This window comes from Rhea pennata, chromosome 1 (genome assembly GCF_028389875.1).
Source record: "Rhea pennata isolate bPtePen1 chromosome 1, bPtePen1.pri, whole genome shotgun sequence".
Classification (NCBI taxonomy): Eukaryota; Metazoa; Chordata; class Aves; order Rheiformes; family Rheidae; genus Rhea; species Rhea pennata.
Genome location: NC_084663.1, coordinates 183,844,822 through 183,863,854, shown reverse-complemented (window position 1 = coordinate 183,863,854; position 19,033 = coordinate 183,844,822). Strand labels below are relative to the sequence as shown.

At 39.4% G+C, this 19,033-nt stretch overlaps 1 protein-coding gene across 9 annotated transcripts in view; it reads left to right on the top strand.

The window, feature by feature from the left end:
* Nucleotides 1–17,706, top strand: part of ENOX1 (ecto-NOX disulfide-thiol exchanger 1) — a 361,163-nt gene extending 343,457 nt beyond the window's left edge. For all 9 annotated transcript variants that reach the window (XM_062566981.1, XM_062566979.1, XM_062566984.1 and 6 more), the window contains 3 exons: nt 11,180–11,282; nt 14,237–14,322; nt 16,792–17,706. In XM_062566981.1, coding sequence (XP_062422965.1) covers nt 11,180–11,282; nt 14,237–14,322; nt 16,792–16,923 — 321 coding nt within the window. In that variant the 3' untranslated portion in view covers nt 16,924–17,706. The remainder of the gene's footprint in view (nt 1–11,179; nt 11,283–14,236; nt 14,323–16,791) is intronic.
* Nucleotides 17,707–19,033: the final 1,327 nt, after the last annotated feature.

The following is a 19,033-nucleotide window of genomic DNA, read 5'->3' as shown; positions in this document are numbered from 1 at the left end:
GCACTCTATGTCTCCTCATAAAGGATTTTGGGACAATTGGGGCCTAAGAGTTACATGCTAGAAAAACTGTTCAGAACCTGCTTATGTCAGGAAATTGTTTCAGTTCCTTTTAAATTTGAGTTTCCCAGCTACCTACAGTTTGGATGCTCGGTCTCAGTCAGGCTGAAGCAAGTCAGTAAGTAGCTGTCTAGTCTTAGCTGAGATCCTCCATCCATGCAGGAGGCATTTCTGGAGCATGTTGAAGTGAGTGAGCACTACAAAAACTGAAGTGATGACATCTGGGTTCATTTAAGGAGGTTGAGGAGAGGCTGCTGGCAGCCTTCCTGTACCCAGGAGCCCAGGGGTTACAGCCCTGACAGAGAGTAAAAGGAGTTCTGGTTTCTTTCTCTCCTCCTTCTGAGAAGATTGAGATGCATTTCCTCCTCCCAAGAGAGTGGGCTACAACCTCTCTCCCACCCTTCTGTTGTAATCACTCCACTTTCAAAAACTGCATTTAGTCCACTAATTCAGATAACAGATATCGTCAATTGTCTCAAGAGAATAAACAAGAGTAAATACAGCCATGCTGTATGTATGTAGGGATGGGGACAAATCCTTGAGGAAAGAGATCTGGATTTTAGTCCCTCATTGAAGGACTCTTTTGGTGTGTTACGTTGCTAAAAGAAGGAGCAAGGACTCTATACCTTGACTGTAGAGAGATCTGAGGCCCTTAACTGTCCTCAGGCATTACTGAAGGGCCCAAATTACTGTTTGTACTTGGGTTTCTGCCTTGTTGGGGCTATGGACCATGTGGGGAGGAGTGACCATGCCTCTTGCTGCTCCCCATTCCACTTTCTCCTTTCTGGGCCTTTATTTGGAGCCCTTCCATCACTCATTTATTCTTGTTTCCCTCAATTTAGGGCATGTGGAGCAGGATAAATTCAAGTAGCTATGACTGTTTGCAGATCAGCAGCTTTCCTATTTACCACTGCAGAAATGAGGAATGACCACCTCCTGAATTCAATATTGTGAGGGATGAAAAATAACAGAGGCTTAACTGGCTGTTTAAGACCGTGTTACCAAAGAGCATGCTCAGCCTTCAGAAGATCTGATATGCTGATAGATCAAGTTACCCCTAAGTTCCCTCTTTACTGTCCCAGCTTTGATTTGGCATGTTGGAGGATAGCAATACAGACTCATTAGCACAATATATAGATCTTTCTTCTGACAGGATCACAGTCTCCACAGTTTCAGCTATTATCTAAACCCAGTGGAGGACAAAGTAACAGCAGACTGAGGTATGTTCTGACATGGACTGTATTATCTGAAGCACATTTGGGCTTGACAATAACCCTGTGTTTGTATGAAGTAAGAAACCACACCGCTTGCCTTGTCCATGATTAAAAGTGTCACAATGGCATAGTAACTTGGCTTTTTAAGCAAATTCCTTTATTATGAGGGAGAAGAAAAGAGAACACTGAGACACAATGATAAACTCATTCAGCCACTTACTCACAGCAAATCACAGAAGTTTTTTGACTTTAGATTTCATGAGCTCCACAGGAAGACAGTTTTACAATGCCCAGAGCTACCTGACATTTTAACAATATCTGACAATTATGTTCAGCTTTTCATTAGAAAGCATTTTGCTGAGTGTATATATATACATATATATATATATATACATATATATATTGCACGTGTATATCGGAGTCATCCCATCATCTCTAGTAAGGAATAACATTTGGTCTTGTACTTACACACCTGTGTGCTTAACCCACACTGTGCACAAAGCCAGCTGGCTTGTTATCACAGCACTAGGGCTCCTTAGCAAGTGCTGAAGGATGGAGGCTGTCTCCATTTCCACTACAAGCCTATTACCGCAGTCCTGGGGGGTCGCACACCACATTCACACACCTTCTGGCCGACTGAAGCCTTTCATGGAATATGGAGCAAAAAGTGACTGATGTGAGAAAGAAACATAAATATCCCTTGGGAGAAACTAATCTCAGAAGAGTTCATCACTCCAATCAAGGTCCTATCCAGGAGAATGATAGCTCCAAAATGTTTACTTCAAGTACTTCTCACAAACATGTACATGGAGATCCCCATAAATATGGAGGTTGCCCAGAGTTTTCATGTACCTAAAATTTGCATCTTTCAAAGTCCAAATCCTTGCTAAAAGCTCATTCATCCTCACAAAATCTTTAAGATTTCTTTTTTTTTCCTAATTACTTCCTTTCATTTCATCAAAGAATTTTTAAAACATGTCCCAGAAAGGAAAAGAATTGCCTTATTTCTTTTTTCTTTTAATTTTTTTTTTTTTTTTTTTTGAATTACATTGCTGTAGAGGAGATGGCTGGGATAATTTGTGCTAAGCAACTTTCAAAACGGCTTTCACAAGTCCTCAGTCTGAAGACACAAAGTATTCTCTTCCACAATGATTCCCGTAGGGCTGGAAGACAGGCAATGCTTTCGTTCAGCCAACCATTGGTTTGCTGCGATTTCCTAACATACAGTGTGCAAAATGACAGTTACCTTTTCTTTTGAAAAACAACCACCTTCACATCACATAAAACATCTGTGTTAAGTCATCAGGAACCTACACATAAATCCAGTTTCAGAAAATGAAACAGCCTAACCACAGTTTTAAAAATAAACATGAAGTAACTTGCATATTAGTCATCTCTGTTTTGCATATGTACATTCTCATAAAATAGATGTGCTCAAATACAATGAGACTGATATAAAAAGATAGTTTCAATGAGAAAAGCATTTTTACATTATTGCTAGTTGCCTAAACTCAGCAGGTGAAAGTTATAATAGTAAAAGCTTTGTAATGAAAAAGTTAAAAGCATCTCTCTGGCAAATGAATCGGAAAAATAGGATGTCAAGAGCACCATAATACAATTAATCTTCACTCCTGAAAACATTTCTATCATGTGGGATAAATCATACAAACTAATCTTAGATGCATAGAACTGTATTTTGAAGTACTTCATTTGCAAGGTCTTATATTCACTCTCCTAATTTTTCTTCATTGTTGCTCCTATAATGTTAATGCCAGCTAATTTTTCAAGCCAGTTGTCAACTGTTTATTTGTTAATAACAACGCACTCTTAAATTTACAGTCATGGTATAATTTTCTATACTGCTGTACCTTAGAAGTAATTACAGTGTACTATGGCTGACAAACTCAACAATGCTTTCTTGCACAGTACAAAATAAGTTATCAAACAAGTTTAAGCTTGATCTGAGTGAAAGGGTGACACCTAGTCTGTATGCTTTCTAATGAAAAATCAGTCACTAGCAAAAGCTATTAACAATACTCACCAATAGCATAATGTATTGCAAATATATACTTCTTTATCACTAGTTACATAGAAGAGGGAGAGGGGTTCTCTGAGACTCTGGGAAAAACCGTTGAAAACCAAGGAGGTTTGTTTTTTTTTTTTTTGATGAACTATGTGACCTATTACTTGTCTAAAATTATTATGGGCTGCCATGTGTTAGAGCTGTGCTTCTGGGCAGATGGTTGGATGTTTTAGATGATGTTGACTAATTCCTTATATACTTGATGTAATGGTGCAATCTGTTAGTCTAAACCAAGTTATTCCAGTGCCATAGAGTCCAAGAAACTTCTCTACATATAGACAGCATGCCATCTGGCATATGTGGCAGGACCACTTAACTTAATGTCAACCACTGTATTAAAATTAGTTCTTAGGCTGTGGTGACCCAGGATTGTGTGCAATACAAGAATTCTAGGAAATAGTTCTTTTGCTAACATAGGACCAATCCATTTGCTAGGCTTTATTGCAGCAGCAAAAGCATTATATTTATCAAAGCTTATGAGCAATTTTCTAGTAATTAAAATATTTTTAGTGGAGTAGCCAGTAGAGAGTCTAAAACGGTTCTCGTATGACACGCTGAAAGAAGAGCTAACAGACATGATGTTCCTGGGGAATTTTGAGTTACTTTCAGAGTTCACCCTTCCAGATTGCCACACATCACATTACATTACAGTGCCATAATAGCCAGTGAAGGGGAATGAGCTCCCTTAAAGGAAGACTCAGAGCCATTTGGACCTGAACCAAGCATTAGCACTGTTCAGAGCTGCTGAATCTGACAGCCCAATGATAGAGATGAGGTGCCACAGCTCCAAGCTCCCAGGTCCAACCAGTAGTGAAGCTGAGCACATTACACATAGGCACAAACACGAACACACATACACAACACATACATATAGATATACATGGCTAGCCACATAAATCAACACAAACACACAACACTCCTGTAAATACATACAGCACCAATGGCTTCATCCAGCCCCCTCTCTGGCTGATCAGGATGAAGGTCCATTAGTGAGAAATACAAACATATACACGCATATATACAATGTGGATCCCTTAGGCAGCTAAGCTTAGACGCTATCTACCCAGGAGCTGTCCCTGGATCTTGGCTCCCCCAGCCACTAGCCCCAGGGAACATAAGAGTAGTCCCATCCAGGTGCTGGCACTCAGACTCTGTTGCACACACCAACACATGCACAGGCACATTCACTGGGCATCCCACTAGTATCTGACCTCAGACACCCAGTCTACCCAGTCTAGCTTGTCTCGCGCATGTGTGCACGTGCACGTGCACACACACACACACACACACATACAGATGTTTCAGTCCCAGGCCCCATGATCTCCTTAGTCACTGGGTTGGATGCCCTGGTCCATCCATTAGCCAAGTTCCAGACCCCCTGGTCTCTCCAACAAGCAGCCTAGATCGTAGTGGCTGCTTCAATACCTGGTTCCCAAGCCTCTTATCTTATCCGAGCTTCTTATCCTACGTAGCAGCTCATCCAGCTTGATACTCACTAATGATCGCATGCCAACATGCATACCTATACAACATGCAAGCATTTCAGTATCTGTGGTTGCTGACCTATCTGTTGAGACACACACTGTTTATTGCATGATGGAGGCCCAGAACTGGGATGTCACAGAGAAAATACTAAAGCTTATACAGCTCTTGGACTATTATATCCTGTCACTCATCCATGTAGGCACCTGTGATGCTGCCAAGGCAGACTAGGGGCAAAGCACGTGTACCTGCAGAGCTTCAGTGGCAAAAAGGACATAGAAACCCAGGTGATATTTTCATTTGATTGCAGAAAAAGGGTGAATCAACAGGCTCAAAGAATGGCAGTTAATTGTTCATACCCTTCCTGGAGACTAGTTATAAATTAAGTTAATTGTGGGTCTGTTTTGTGATATATCCCATTTAGCATCTTATCAGTGACATGGAAGAGAAACAGAGTGCACACACATGGTGTGGGGGGGGCAACAGGAACCTCATGAAATTGATCTAGGACAAATGCATAACCTGCACCAGAGAAGGAAGAAGTCCTGTGATGATACCACTCAGGGACTACTGGAGTGGAGAGAAGCTCTAATGAAAAGGAATTGGGAGACCGTGAGAACATGAGCCAGTAGTGTGCTCAGCAGCAAAGGCAGCCAACAACCTCCTCGGTTCTATTAACAGGAAGATAGCCAGAAGATCAAGGGACTGGATTATCCCCTTCTACTTGGCACTCATTAGACCACATCTAGATACTGCATTTGGGACCCCCAGTACAGGAAAGACATTAACAAACTGGAGCGGGTTCAACAGAGGCCAATCGTGATAGCGCTTGCCCTGTGAGGAGAGGTTGAGAGAGCTGAGCTTTTTCAGCTTGGAGAAGTGACAGCTTTGGGGAGACTTCATGGAGATCTGCCTATCAAGAAGATGGAGGCACGTTCTGAACAGTGGTGCATAGTAGGTGCATGCAGGATGAGAGATAGGCTCAGACTGGATATAAGGAAAAGATTATTCACCATGATACCAGTCCAGCAATGAAAAAGGTTGCCAGAAAGGTTGTGCAGTCTCCATCCTTGAAGGTTTTCAAGACCCAACTGGGTAAATCCCTAAGCAAGATGGTCTGATGCCACGGCTGATCCTGCTCTGAGCATGAGGTTGAACTAGCAACCTCCTGAGGTCCCTGCCAACCTGAGTGACTTTTTTTGTGATTTTATAATGATCCAAGTCATGATTGTTGTCTACAAGTGTGCTCTTGCATTGCCTTATTTGCAAGGAAATTTGATTTAAGTTAAATTTAAATAAGCTCCCCCGCTGTAGTTTAACATGAGTTGAGTTGAATAAATTTATATTCACTATAAGATAAGAATATACACAAGGACAGCAGCCCATTCTCAACTGATCAGCTGTCAAAACTTGACCCGTAGCTCAACCTTATGCTCTAACCCATAAATTTAAGAGGCTTGATTTGATGTACAATAAAACTATTGCAAAGTTCCAGTCCACTTCATTGGAAATCAAATTACACTCCAATCATCTTAAAACAGCAAGACTAAATTTTCGGATGTAGGTATCAAATATATTTAAGCAAAGACCAGCAAAATAAACACAGCTATGCTGGACTTAAAGAGATTTCCACATAAAAAGAAAAAAGAAAAACACACTATCTTCGTGGTATAGGCCAATTTCTACTGATGTTTGCAGTATATTTATCAAACTTGCATGGCTGTCAATAAGCAGAATCTGGGTAACCAGCTCTAAAATTTAAGCCTGATTTCTGCATACTCAGAGAAGGTATATGTATGCCTTTCAAGAGCTTAAGGATTGAGGATTTGGTATATCATGTGTATGGTTCTTTCCTCTATCAAAACCTTAAAATTACCTTTTTTTTTTCAAGCTTACAACATCTCTCTGGCCTGCGGTTAATAGCCTGCAAGCTTCTTGCTTATGTTTTTAGATACATCATTTTTCTCCTCCTACTCATCTCTCTCAGAAATTCCCTGGCTGGTAAGAAAGTGTGGTATATTCCTTACATCTGAAAACATTCAACAGTTGTTTTGTCATGTGCCTGCTGTGTCCAACATCTAGTCCTTCCTTCCTGCTACTGTTTTAATTACATCAGACCATTGGCACTGTACATACAGCACAAATGTCAAAATATTCTGTAAACCCTTTCAAACTCTGGTAGTTTTTTTTTTTCATTTGATCCTTCACAAAGCATAATATTCTTAGAATCTCAATACCACAACAAAGGGAACAAGGTCTTTGAAGATGATCTGTAAGCAGTAATTATCCTTCCTAGGTTTAAAAGTAGTTATCAAACATTTGGATTATCCAAATAGTTGAGGGAGTATTTCAGCTCTTTGGCTATTTATCATTTGCATCTCGATCACATGCCAAGTGTCTTCAGTGTCGCATTCACTAACTTCCATATCCTGACTTTCAAGCAGAGTCCCGAACAACGAGTGAAGTGGAACTGCGCTCTTGCAGGAGCAGTTTCCAGGTAGTAGATTCCAGGTTCAAACCCAGCTCAGTTTTTGGTTAGTGTTTATGGGGAATATGGCAAGTCCTCACTCCTCTCACTTTCAAGGATACTGGTTAGCAGATGCTTTCAGGATCACCGAAGTGTTTGAGCTAAGAAGCATTTCTGCCAAGGACAGTGATGCAGCTCTCTCAGGAGTCATGCTTTCGTTTACTGTGTCTACAGTGTGGGACCCAGCTGCTCCGTGGTGGACGAGCAAGACCGGGCACCTTTTTGAGCCATGTTGAACCATATTCCATCTTACCATCTGTATTTGCTTCCAAAAGAAGCCGTGGTACATAAGAGGATGATACAAATGCAACTTCTGTCCAGCTTTTATCCAGGACATGGCTAGAATATAGATCCGTGTGTGGGAACTGCCATGCACAACCGTTCATAGCGTAACACTGCCATTAGCTAGCTCTGTGTCAGTCTTACTATCTGAAGGCTGCCTGTGGAAATGAATAGCCCATGTGAAAAAATCGTTATTGTACTGTTCTCTTTACCCAGCAAGAACTCCTGAAACTTTGCCAGAAAGACTCTCCTCCTATTGGTCTTCCTCTCCCTGGTCCAAAGGTAGGGAGCCTCGAATCAAAGTGCTGACCCCAAGGGGTACTGCAGAATGATAGGAACTGTCAGGCCCATGAGGGAAATTCATGTGTTTTCATCAGCTGTTAAAGAATGAAAGTGCTTATTTGTAGGGAACAGCTCCAAGCTGAAAAACTCCAAGCTGGCAATGGCAAGAGCACACAGAACAGTTGCATCCATGCTGAGCAGCTCTGGAGCTGTCAGCATCAAGCCAAGCCTCTATGTTCTCTGATACCTGACGTAATTTGTGATTAAGTAGTAGGGCCAGGTCCCTAACAATCTCCAGGTGTGATTTAACCTGGATTAAGCCTTCCATATACTGTTTTTAGTTCTTGCAAGGTCATTTCATTTCTAATGAATACTGGTTTTGCACATGCTCAGCTGTGCTCTTGTCCTTTAATGCAGTAACTGACAGATGGTAGCAAAATATTCCTTTTATAATGAAACCTGTTAAAGGAGACTGTTTAAGTCTCAGAAAATAGCATTTGCCAAATAGAAGATGGTGTCCACAAAAAAAAAAAAAAAAAAAAAAAAAGGAAATACTGTAATGCGGTGTATCTTAAGTAATTTTCCTCAGGCACCTGGTGATTATTATCTTTTGCTCATGTCAGAGAAGTGACCTAGCTGTTTGCTTCCATTCAGAGGTTTTTCCTATTAGTTATGCCTCTTTCACCTTTATACTCTTAAAAGCCTTGTTTCTGTTCATTGAAGTAGTGCCTCTAAAAATGTGCAAATTAAATGCATGAGAACAAGTTATAGAGGCTTCACAGCTACCAGATTTCTACCTACAGTTTATAGTCAGATATCTAAGGTTTTCGCTTATATTATAATTAGCCTAGTTTCTAGATGAATTATCAACTGAATGTTTTTAGACACAGATATACCTATTTCTTTTAAATCATTTTAATTCCTACCAACATTGCTATTGAATCCTTTGTCTGACCACTCACAGCTACCCTGGATTTTCTCATGGTGTGTGCAAGCTTGTTTTGGCAGCTGAATATATCAGAATTGTCTAATTTTTCATCTTGTGAGAGGCTAGCTGTTTTGGATGGCCGAAACCTCCCCTTTTCAAACCTTCAAGAACCTGCAACCTTCTTCTAAAGCCAATCTTTTGCTGAGTAGCCACCTTTGCCACTCTTACTTTCCTCAGGATCCCCTACAACCAATTCTTTTACTCTTTTATTCTCCACAATATACAACTAAGGAAAATTGGTATGACTTCCTTTAGCATCCATTTACACTGTCCTATAAATCATACAAAATGTTCTGCACAGGCTCAAATCTAGCCATTAAATGAGAATCCATCTGTTCCTTGTTCCCAATGGGAATATAGTTTCTTCCTCTGCATCACTGCTTGACAAAACTTCTGATCCCATCTGAAACTGCTAGTGTGTTGTGTTTGGAGCCTGTTATATCAAAATACTCATCTCTCTGTTCTCTCCTTCCCCTCTCAGGAATTGTTATTTTTAGACTGCTTTTCTATCTCCAACAGAGTCAAAAGTTAAATCTTAACCTGTACAAGCTTTGGTGCCATATGTTGCTCTGCTCTTATGCTCTACTATCTGGAAATCTGCCATCCAGCTCTGTCACTCTAGTCCATAACCCCCTTGCCATTACTTCCCCTATGGAAAAAATAATTTGAACACTTTTTTTATATCTGTTTTCTGTCTCAGTTTTGTTTCACTCTTCTTGGATGCCATGGCCAGCAGCAGATGAGTATTTGCCTTGGCCTGTGGTTGTGTAGGGAGGGGAACTGACAGAACTAGCCAACTCAGAGCACTTGTTTCTACTGGGCATAATGTGCCTTGCTCATTACAGCGCTACAGGATTGTTAGCGTCAAGGTGATTTTGCTGCCAGAAAGTTTTCAGGCATACCATCAATTTAAGGGTGCATCACTGCAACTCACAAACTGCAGAGGTGATTCAATGCATCTTACTTTCACTGTGACTGAGGTCAGTCGGGGAGTGTTGTTTGTTGGGGGCTCAGGACACACACCCTCAGCTGCACACACAGACTCTTAGCTGACACACAGCAACTTACTCCACCTCGCAATGTGAGGGAACATATGAATCCACGAAGCATCAAACACTGTGTATCAGGCAGTAGCTTCTTGGAGAAAGCCTAGAAAGAGCACAGAGTACATCACCAGGGTAGAGGAGCATTTAAAACTGCTGGGTCATGCAACCCCTCCAGCTGCAAACAGCAGCCACGGTCTCCCTCAGCTAGGACTGGAGCACTGTTCCTTCACAGTCCCACCGCACACCACCGTATCTCCAGCTCCGTGCTCTCAGCCTCCAAGGTTTTGAAAGGAACTGCTGAGCATTTCACAGAGCAGATGCAGCAGCGTGAGTCACTGCCTTACCAAGGAATGAGTTACTGCCTATCAGTTGCTCCATGGAAACAGCTCACATATATGCTTGGATATTGTGCGATGCACTTTGAGGCCACTTACATGTCTCTGAAATAGAGATAATTTGTTTACTTCACATAAGCCCAAGAGAAGAACAGTCTGTGTCACACAACTGCCAGGGTACTTCTGATGAAGCATCTAGCATGTGAGAGCTTGGCTGAGATTTGGAGGGGTCAGGCCACCCAACTCTGCAGAAAAGGGAGCTCAGAGCAGGAGCCTTGATTTTCTTCTCCCCAAGGCTGACTCTTTTTAGCCCTCAAAACAAGGTGACTGCATGCAAGCCGCCTGCTAGGAGGGCTTGCTGAAATACATCAACTCACAAAAAGTGTCTGGGACACATGTTTGTGACAGGGGCCTGCACCACGGCGGGCACTGGACTAAGAGTATACAGGGTAGATGATTGTACTCTAGTAGCTAGAGACATTACTATTGACTGTTGAGTTTGCTCTGATAACTATAGCTGAATGTTTCCAGCCACGTTCTCTAGATGCAGTCTATGTTTACAGCTTTAATAGCTAGAAAACTGGAGTTTTCTGACCATCCCTACACATTATGGCACATTTTTCAAGCCATTCCAAAGGAAGAAGATCTAGCACCAAAATTAGCACTTGCTCCAAAAAAGAAGTTTCTCTTCCAGCAGCTCTTGGGGAAAAAGTGTTTTCAAAGGTGTCTCAATATTCTGCAAACAAGTAAATTATTTATAATTGTCTTGTCATTAGATAAATTAAGGTAATGATCTTTTTTACAGAGTTGAAAGGAAGCAGACACGTTTAACTGAAGTAAATGAAACCTACATGAGCACCTGTTTTCTTTTTAAACTTTATAGGAAATCAATGTATTGACAGTAGCATTGGTCAACCAAGACAGAGAAAAAAATTCCGAGAAACGAAGCCCCGGTCTAAAATCAGAGAAAGAGGCACTATTAATAGGTAAGATAACCAAAAAGGTTTTTTTGACAAACCACCTTTTAGCAAGTTTTTGTTTTTCATAAGTGTTTGCATGCATCTTTGCTTTAATAAAAGTAAAAAAAAAAATCTTATTTTTTGTCTAGACTCAAAATGGTTTACAGTAAGAAAAATCCTAAATTTCAAGTGAACTTCTCTTAGCTAAAAATTCTGCAGACTTTAATGAAAGTATGAAGAAAATTTCAGGATCTACATTTAGACTTATATGAATACTATTTATGCTGAGATTTAACAGGCTAGAACTCTATAACTTGTCATCTGATCATCAGACAAAATGGTGAAGGAGAAAAGGATGGCCAAAAACATCAGCAAACTGTCAAGCAAAAATATGTGTAGTGGATATATTAAGCAAGCTAGATTTATGCTTTTGACATTAGATGAGGGAATTAGTGATACAACTGTTTATAAAGAATACCATAAAGACTGTCATATCCTTTACCTAAAATTAAAACCTTTAAAATAAACTCTTCAAGAGTGCCTAATTAGAACTTATAGGTAGTAGGCCAGCTAATGACTACCTAGCATTTAGCCACACAAGAATACAAATTGTACCCCTGCTGCTCTTGGAGGGAACACGACCCATTTAAATCAGTGTGTGTCTTGCACTTGGTCGCAGTGGGGCAGGTTTTCACGGAGCCTGAAAGCGCAGGGTCCAAAGTGCTCCCTAAGGCATGGTTGCCATTTGCCAGAACAGTTACCTGAAAGAGCAGGTTTCATTTCATTGGTTTGGGCCTTTCACAAAATCAACTCTATGCCACTAGATAAGAGGTACAAAACCACCTAAATTTGTTTAAATACAATCCATGTTTGCCTGCTAAACATGAGGAAAGTTGAAGGGCTAAGGAATCACGGAGTTCGGACCAAAAAGGTCATTTAAAAGTGAAGAATGTATGTAGATGTTTAAAGATCTCAGTACAAAACAGGGAACTTCCTGTGACTGGTGAGATGTGGTACAGTGGGATATACAGAAATGTATAAATTGATTTTGGTTGTCACTTTAAATTTTGGAACTTTTATTGTTATGGACAGTATTTGTTTTGTTCACAGATTACGTATATTAGAAGGGTAGGTAGGATGGTACAATTTTTCTTCTCTAGGTCACCCATTATTTGATTTTAACAAACGGTGGCAGTGCCGTAAAGCTGGTACCATCTACAAGCTGTTCAGTGGCACACCCAGATAATCAGTGTAATCTCAGTCCAGGGGCTACTGCTCATAAAATCCACAAAACAGGCTAAGTTTTCTAGTTCAAAGGCAAAAAGATTGTTTAAGGTAGAACCTTCACTTTATCTCTTCTTCTGAGGCATGTTTAGGAATGGCAGGGGAAGACAATACCCTATCTCCATCCAGTCACTAAGTTTATCCACGTTTTGCAAGTGTTAATGTTATCTTAGAGGAAAAAGAATATGGAAGAAAACCAAAATTGCTAAAAAGTTATCATGGAACTCCATTCAGTAACTACAAAAATATTCTAAAGCAACTTTTTCTTTACATTATATGAAAGAACTAGCTTTGAACATCCTGAAACAAAAAGTTTTAGGCACACACATTACAAATGCAATGCCACTGGCAAAATACGATTGAATACAAATTGGATTTCCAGTCAACCCACCCAGTTGTGATGGTCTTGACTTTTGCCTCAAGAGCACTTGTTTGGGTGCCTGTGGTCTCACACAGAGCACGAGGAAGGCAGCAACCGCTAGGACTTGCCACAATATTTAGAGCTGTGATTTCTGCCTTTGCAGGGTCATAAATTTGTAAATGCTACTGGAAAAATGAGAGTGGGAAGAAGGTATTCTTTGCAAAGCTGATCTAAAAAGAGTTTAATTTTACTTATCGCTTTCAACCATTGCCAGTGTTTGGGAAAAACTGAAATCCAAGATTATCCTAATTCATTCAGCATCAAGAAAGCTGTATGGCCTGCAGTACACAAGATACAGTGACCCATTTTTGTCATTTGTAAGCATTTTTAATCCTGGTGTTTACGCTTTAAATATAAGGAACTTCCCCTAGGGTGGCTCAGTTAAGAAACTTATCCAGAGTTGAAAATATTTGCTCTGATTCTTACAGTTCAGCTCTTCCCAAACAGTGAGTACCACACATGCCATTTCTATTCTCACTGTTTGCTTGAAGAAGGATAGATCGGATAATACTTTTACTAGTAATTCCAGTATCCCCAGTCCTGCTTCCTGTGGTCATAACTATTAGTCTGTCACTTGATTTTCACTGCAGAAAAAATCTCTAGACTTTGATCCTGACTCCTCCTGGACCACTTTTATTCCCATACCTTTTAAAATGAGCCTGTAAATAACAATGAAGACAGCCATAACCGTCTCTCTTTTAAGGAAAAATAAATAAGTAAATATGTCAGAAAGGATTTGTGTTTTCTTCAGCAGCAGTTGAGTTTAATGTGGATTAAACACTTTTCATAACCAGCATCAGCGTAATTACTAGAAAAATTTGAGGGAGTGAGTTTTTTGACACAATTATTTGAAACATTTTCACAACAGACCATCCAGTGAAGGGGAAAAAAGCAATAATTTTACCATTACAATATCTGCAATTTTATATTGGTAAATCAAGCATAAAATTGGTAGTTGAAATGCTTCCAGCAAGTCTTTGTTTAGAAATTCCTGTATTCATCAGTATATTATCTTGGTCACTTACTTGCTAACTGCTGTCATTCCTGAAGATGAGCTATTGTGTTTAGCATGTTATTATGATTGTATTAAAAATGTGTCATTATGATTGTATTAAAAATGTGTCATTTTCTTATATTTATTGGATGTGTAAGAAAAATAAGAATCATAATTCATAGTGGAAAACCTGCAAGAACAAACAATTCAGAATTATTTTGCTTATTTTAATGATATATTGTCTGAGGTAATTTCAGTACTGTGCATTTGTTTTTAATACAGGTATCATATCCACATTTCTTCATGTCCACCCTTTTGGAGCCAACATAGAATATCTTTGGTCTTATATGCAGCAGTTGGACTCTAGGGTAAAAAAAAATAATCAAAATCTGTTTTCTCTATAGAAATACTGTATTATTCTTTACTGCAGGTTAAACTCTTCATGATTTTCCATTAGAAAGATAATAGGATATGGGGCTTGGGGGTTTGCAGTCTTTATTCATTCACATATTACAATGTACGTGCTTGTGCTGAGGTCCTGAGCTTCACATTGCTTAGCTATTCATAGTGGCAAAGAAGAACAGAGTTTTAAATGGCAAAAAATAGCAGCTGATATTATGACACATTACTCTGAAATACAGCTGATAAGAAAGCAAGCAGAACAAGAGAGAGAAGGAGCTATGGCCACTAAAATGTGGCGAGTTTTAGGAGAGTATTCTTTATTCTTCTGAAAGTTGTTGGTCATGAGACACACTGAACATGTGAACACTCATGAACACAAGAATGAAACATGAAAAATGCCCTTCCTCTCCACGGGGAGGCAGGGAGGCCTTAATAAAGAAATTGGCTGACCTATTGCTAAAATCAGAGAAGCTATGCGCCAACACAAAAGTGAGGCCAGCACACTGCAGTGTTTCCTAATGTACAAGTTCATACAGTCTAACATCAATAGGTACCTTTAGGACAAGAATTTTTGATTTATTTTTGAAACCTACTGTAGGATGAGATGATTTAAGCCCTGAAAGTCCTCATTTGTCTCCACTGAATATAAAGCAAGTGAGAAGCACCACCATGAAATAGACACCTTTGATCAGGTGAATGCTACTCTAAATGCTAAACAATAGCCCTGCAAAGATGACTAGAGTAGAAATGTTACTCTCTGCTTAAATATTTCTTCGAATCTCAATACGACGACCTACACAATACAGTTTGGGTCAAATTCTAGAGTCCTTTGTGCGGGCAGATCTCCTAGACTGCATTGGAGCTACCTAACAGATTCCGCTATGAAGATGTGCATGAAGATACCATGCACATCTGCCAATACTTTCCCTGGACACAGGGATGTGGTGCATGCCCAGATCTTCTTGCGATATGGAGTCAGGATGTAGCTTTATATGCACCTGTACTCAGAAAGCAAGTGATTCTCCCTGTACCCTCCTGGTTACACTCCACTCCATTGACCCTGGTCAATGCTTCTAAATACTGCCTCCAGCAGAACTGACCTCACTGGTTTACTTTGGAAGAAACTGTTTGTAGCAATAAATTACTGTCCAATAGTGTAATCCTGAGATATAATCTCAGAGATTAATTTCACTTACTTTCCATGATTAGCCTGCCATTCCTCACCTAAACAGGAGTAATAAGGTCAGCATAGCCATGCGGGCTGAGGGCTCAGTTTAGAGCTCAGATACATTACGCAGAGGTAACCAGTTATCAGTTGCTGTCATGAGAGTATGTAAAAGATGGACCTGATTACTTTGGAGCTCTAGATTTACTGCCTCCAGCACTGATTTTCAGTGCCACCTTTAACTGCCTCACTAACCTTTGTAGGAAAATAAAAGGTGACAGATATTTTCTCACTTCCCTTGGGTGGAATAATCATACTTTATAAGGTATAATTAGCATGCTTTATGTTTATACACTGCTTTGAAAAATGAGACTCTCCACCATGAAAGTGTCCTACTAATATGAATAAGCAAAAATGTCATCATTGCCATGAAGCCGATCAAGCCATGGACATATCTGTGGCAGCAGCAGCAGAGATTCCTTTACTGTTCCTCACATGTCTAATAATTTGGAATAGTAGCTGCAGGATCAGAATGGTTCATTTTCCACAGCCATTCATTTCTTGACTTCTTTACTGATTATACCAGAAAGGTTGTCTTTGTGAAAGTGTTTTCTGCAGTGAGAGCATCTTTCTCAATAGGAATGTGACCAGGTATTAAGGTTTTGAGACCACAAAAAAATACTCTGAGTCATGCTGAGTCAGGAACTTCACTACTCAGTTATCTGGAGCTATTGAACTGGGACAAACTGGGGAAGGATGACTCCACTTAATCTCTAGGTAATGAAATTGAGCTAATTAAACATAAAGTCCCTATTTTATTTATTTATTTATTTATTTTGGCAAGTGAAAACTGATAGACCTAGGAGTAGAAGGATTTAAGAATTCATAGGGGGAGAATGAAGAATAAAGTCCCATTTGTTTCCTTCTCCACATAAGTATACCTGAAACCAAAGTTCTTAGATAGATCTCACACAAACATTACGTGACAGTAACCCTAAAATAGCAATATCTCCCTGCTATTGTCGTTCTTTAAAGTGGGAGTCTAGTTATAAAAACAGAATCATTCCTGCAAGCAATTTACACTTGCTTTGGAGTTTGGAAATGCAGGTGTCAGATTAAAGTTAAAAATATTAATAATGATCAGCTTTGTTTTCATCTGCCCTGGGATTTTTTTTTTTTTTTTTTTTTCTTATTTCTATTCTCTGTGTTTCCTCTTTCCAATCTGCAAGGCAGTTTGCTGACTTTATTTTTACCTTTCTCTCTTTCCTAGATCTCTGCAAATGAAATAGAAATGCTTTTGATGAGACTGCCACGCATGTTTAAACAAGAATTCACTGGTGTAGGAGCAACACTGGAAAAGAGATGGAAGTTTTGTGCCTTTGAAGGAATTAAAACTATCTGACTGTGACTAGTAATGAAGCTATGCAGAATAAAAATTCCTAGAGCATGGCAGGGTTATAAAGTATTACAGTAAGAAATTTGGGTTTTGGCACATAGTAGTATGTTTTCAAAGTTATCCGAGCCTAATTTTAGTTACATTTGTGACGTTCTCTTGTGAGTGGAAATGTAGTTGTGCACCAGTTCCTAAAATAAAATAATTTTTTTTTAAAAAGTTTCAAAATGTGACAGATCTGTTTCCTATGAAAACTGAAGAAAGATGCCACAGTCATAATGATTTCAAAATATTACATGTCCTACATCTAAGAAAAGCTCATTGAGCAAATAGTTAAGGAGAAAGATTGCCCAGTTATGGTCGCTAAATTACAGCGATGTATATGTAATATGTAGTAGAGCTCATTAATTTATGTTACTGAAAGTTCTTTCCATTTAGTAAGAAAATTAAGTAATTTTAAAGCAAGGAAAAGCATACCAAAAGAAAACTTGAAGATGTGTCTGAAGTTATTGTATTTTGTAAATTAAGTTATATGCTGTACCAGGGATTTTTGCCTTATTGAAAGAGGCCTGAAAATGTGATTGGAGTCCTCAAGAATGCTTTATCAAGAATATTATTTTTCTAATGTAACTATTCTCCATTACAAGTTCTTTTAACATGGATTGCATATCAATTTTCATAAACATGTAAATAAGGAGGAAACCAGTGTTACTGTATTGTATTTGGTATGTAACATTCAGGTTTATGCATCAAAATAAATATTCAGTTGCATTACTGTTACAAATTTTATAGCAGATATATTAATTTTTATCAATAAATATGACTTCTACCATATTGTTTGTAAGTTTTTCTTCTGATGGTTTGGAATTCTTATCAATCCAACAAGAGTCTGCAGGCATTTGTATTTCTGCTATCTAAGCTATAAATTGCAAATGTCTTGGTTAAATTTATTGGGAATCAAAAAAGACCCTACAATATTAGCTGGAATGAAAAGAATTACAGTTATTGCTAGAGGAAGCACCCAGCATGGAACTTTGTTGAACTGACCATACTATTTCATTTGTTTTTTCAGACAAGGAGCTAGGCTGAAAAATTTCTCATTTGCAGTGTGGTGTTGAGTAGTCACGATGCATCCAATTAATTATTCCTTTTAACTCCAGGCTAATGCTTTTGGCCTTCGGCCAGACAAGGAATGGAACAGCGTGCTTTCGGTGGCATCCTTTAAATACCCAAGATGAAAAGTATGTCCTTTCTCCTCAATATTATTTAAGATTTACTGTCAAATGCACAGTACTCCAGCACTCTTGGAAGAACCAGCAAAAGCCCGGGAAAAGCGTGTTTGTATAAACCAAGCTGGGAGCATGTGGAAGGATTCTCACCTCCCAGAGCATGGCTTTGAAGCTGTACCTTGGCATTGCACTTTTAGCGTGGTGCTCAGTGAGAGACGACAGCCCTCTCCAAGCCATGGCTCTGCGTGGCAGAAGAGCTGACCGCACGAGAGCAGTCCCTGCAGAGCGCAGGACCTACAGCGGGAAATGTGGCAAATCGTAACCAATGCAGGGAGTACCCAGATACACATCAGAGTGCTGCTTCTTGCAGGTTCTTCAATAAGCAGTAATTAGTGTCGAATGCAATTAATCATTAAGGAACTCTCTTACATGGCTGTTAGCAAATACTGCTTTAGGAGATTTTTCTCTTCTGGTATCTACCTAGAATACAGAAATATTAAATGAAATCTTAACTGTGCTCAGAAGGGAAAAAGAGACAGACTTTTAGCAGATCTATTATGAGAGAAAACAATGCTTTCAGCCAGTACACACAAAAGATATCTTATGAAGAGCATGCACCTTTATTATGGTTTCCCCAGTAGCTGTATTATGCTAAGTTACTCAGGTGAAGCTAGTAATTATATATCAGTTATGTTAATGAAAATTAGCTAGTTCAATCCAAATAACAACTCTTTCTTTTCTTGTGACCATACAGATCTATGAATAATTCAGACAAAAATGTGTTAGGTCTGACAGTTCTATTTAAGTACTATAACATAAATCTGTATGGATGGCACTCAGACTGGGGAAAGAGATGTGAGAAAACTTTCACCTAAACTCCCTGCATGCTA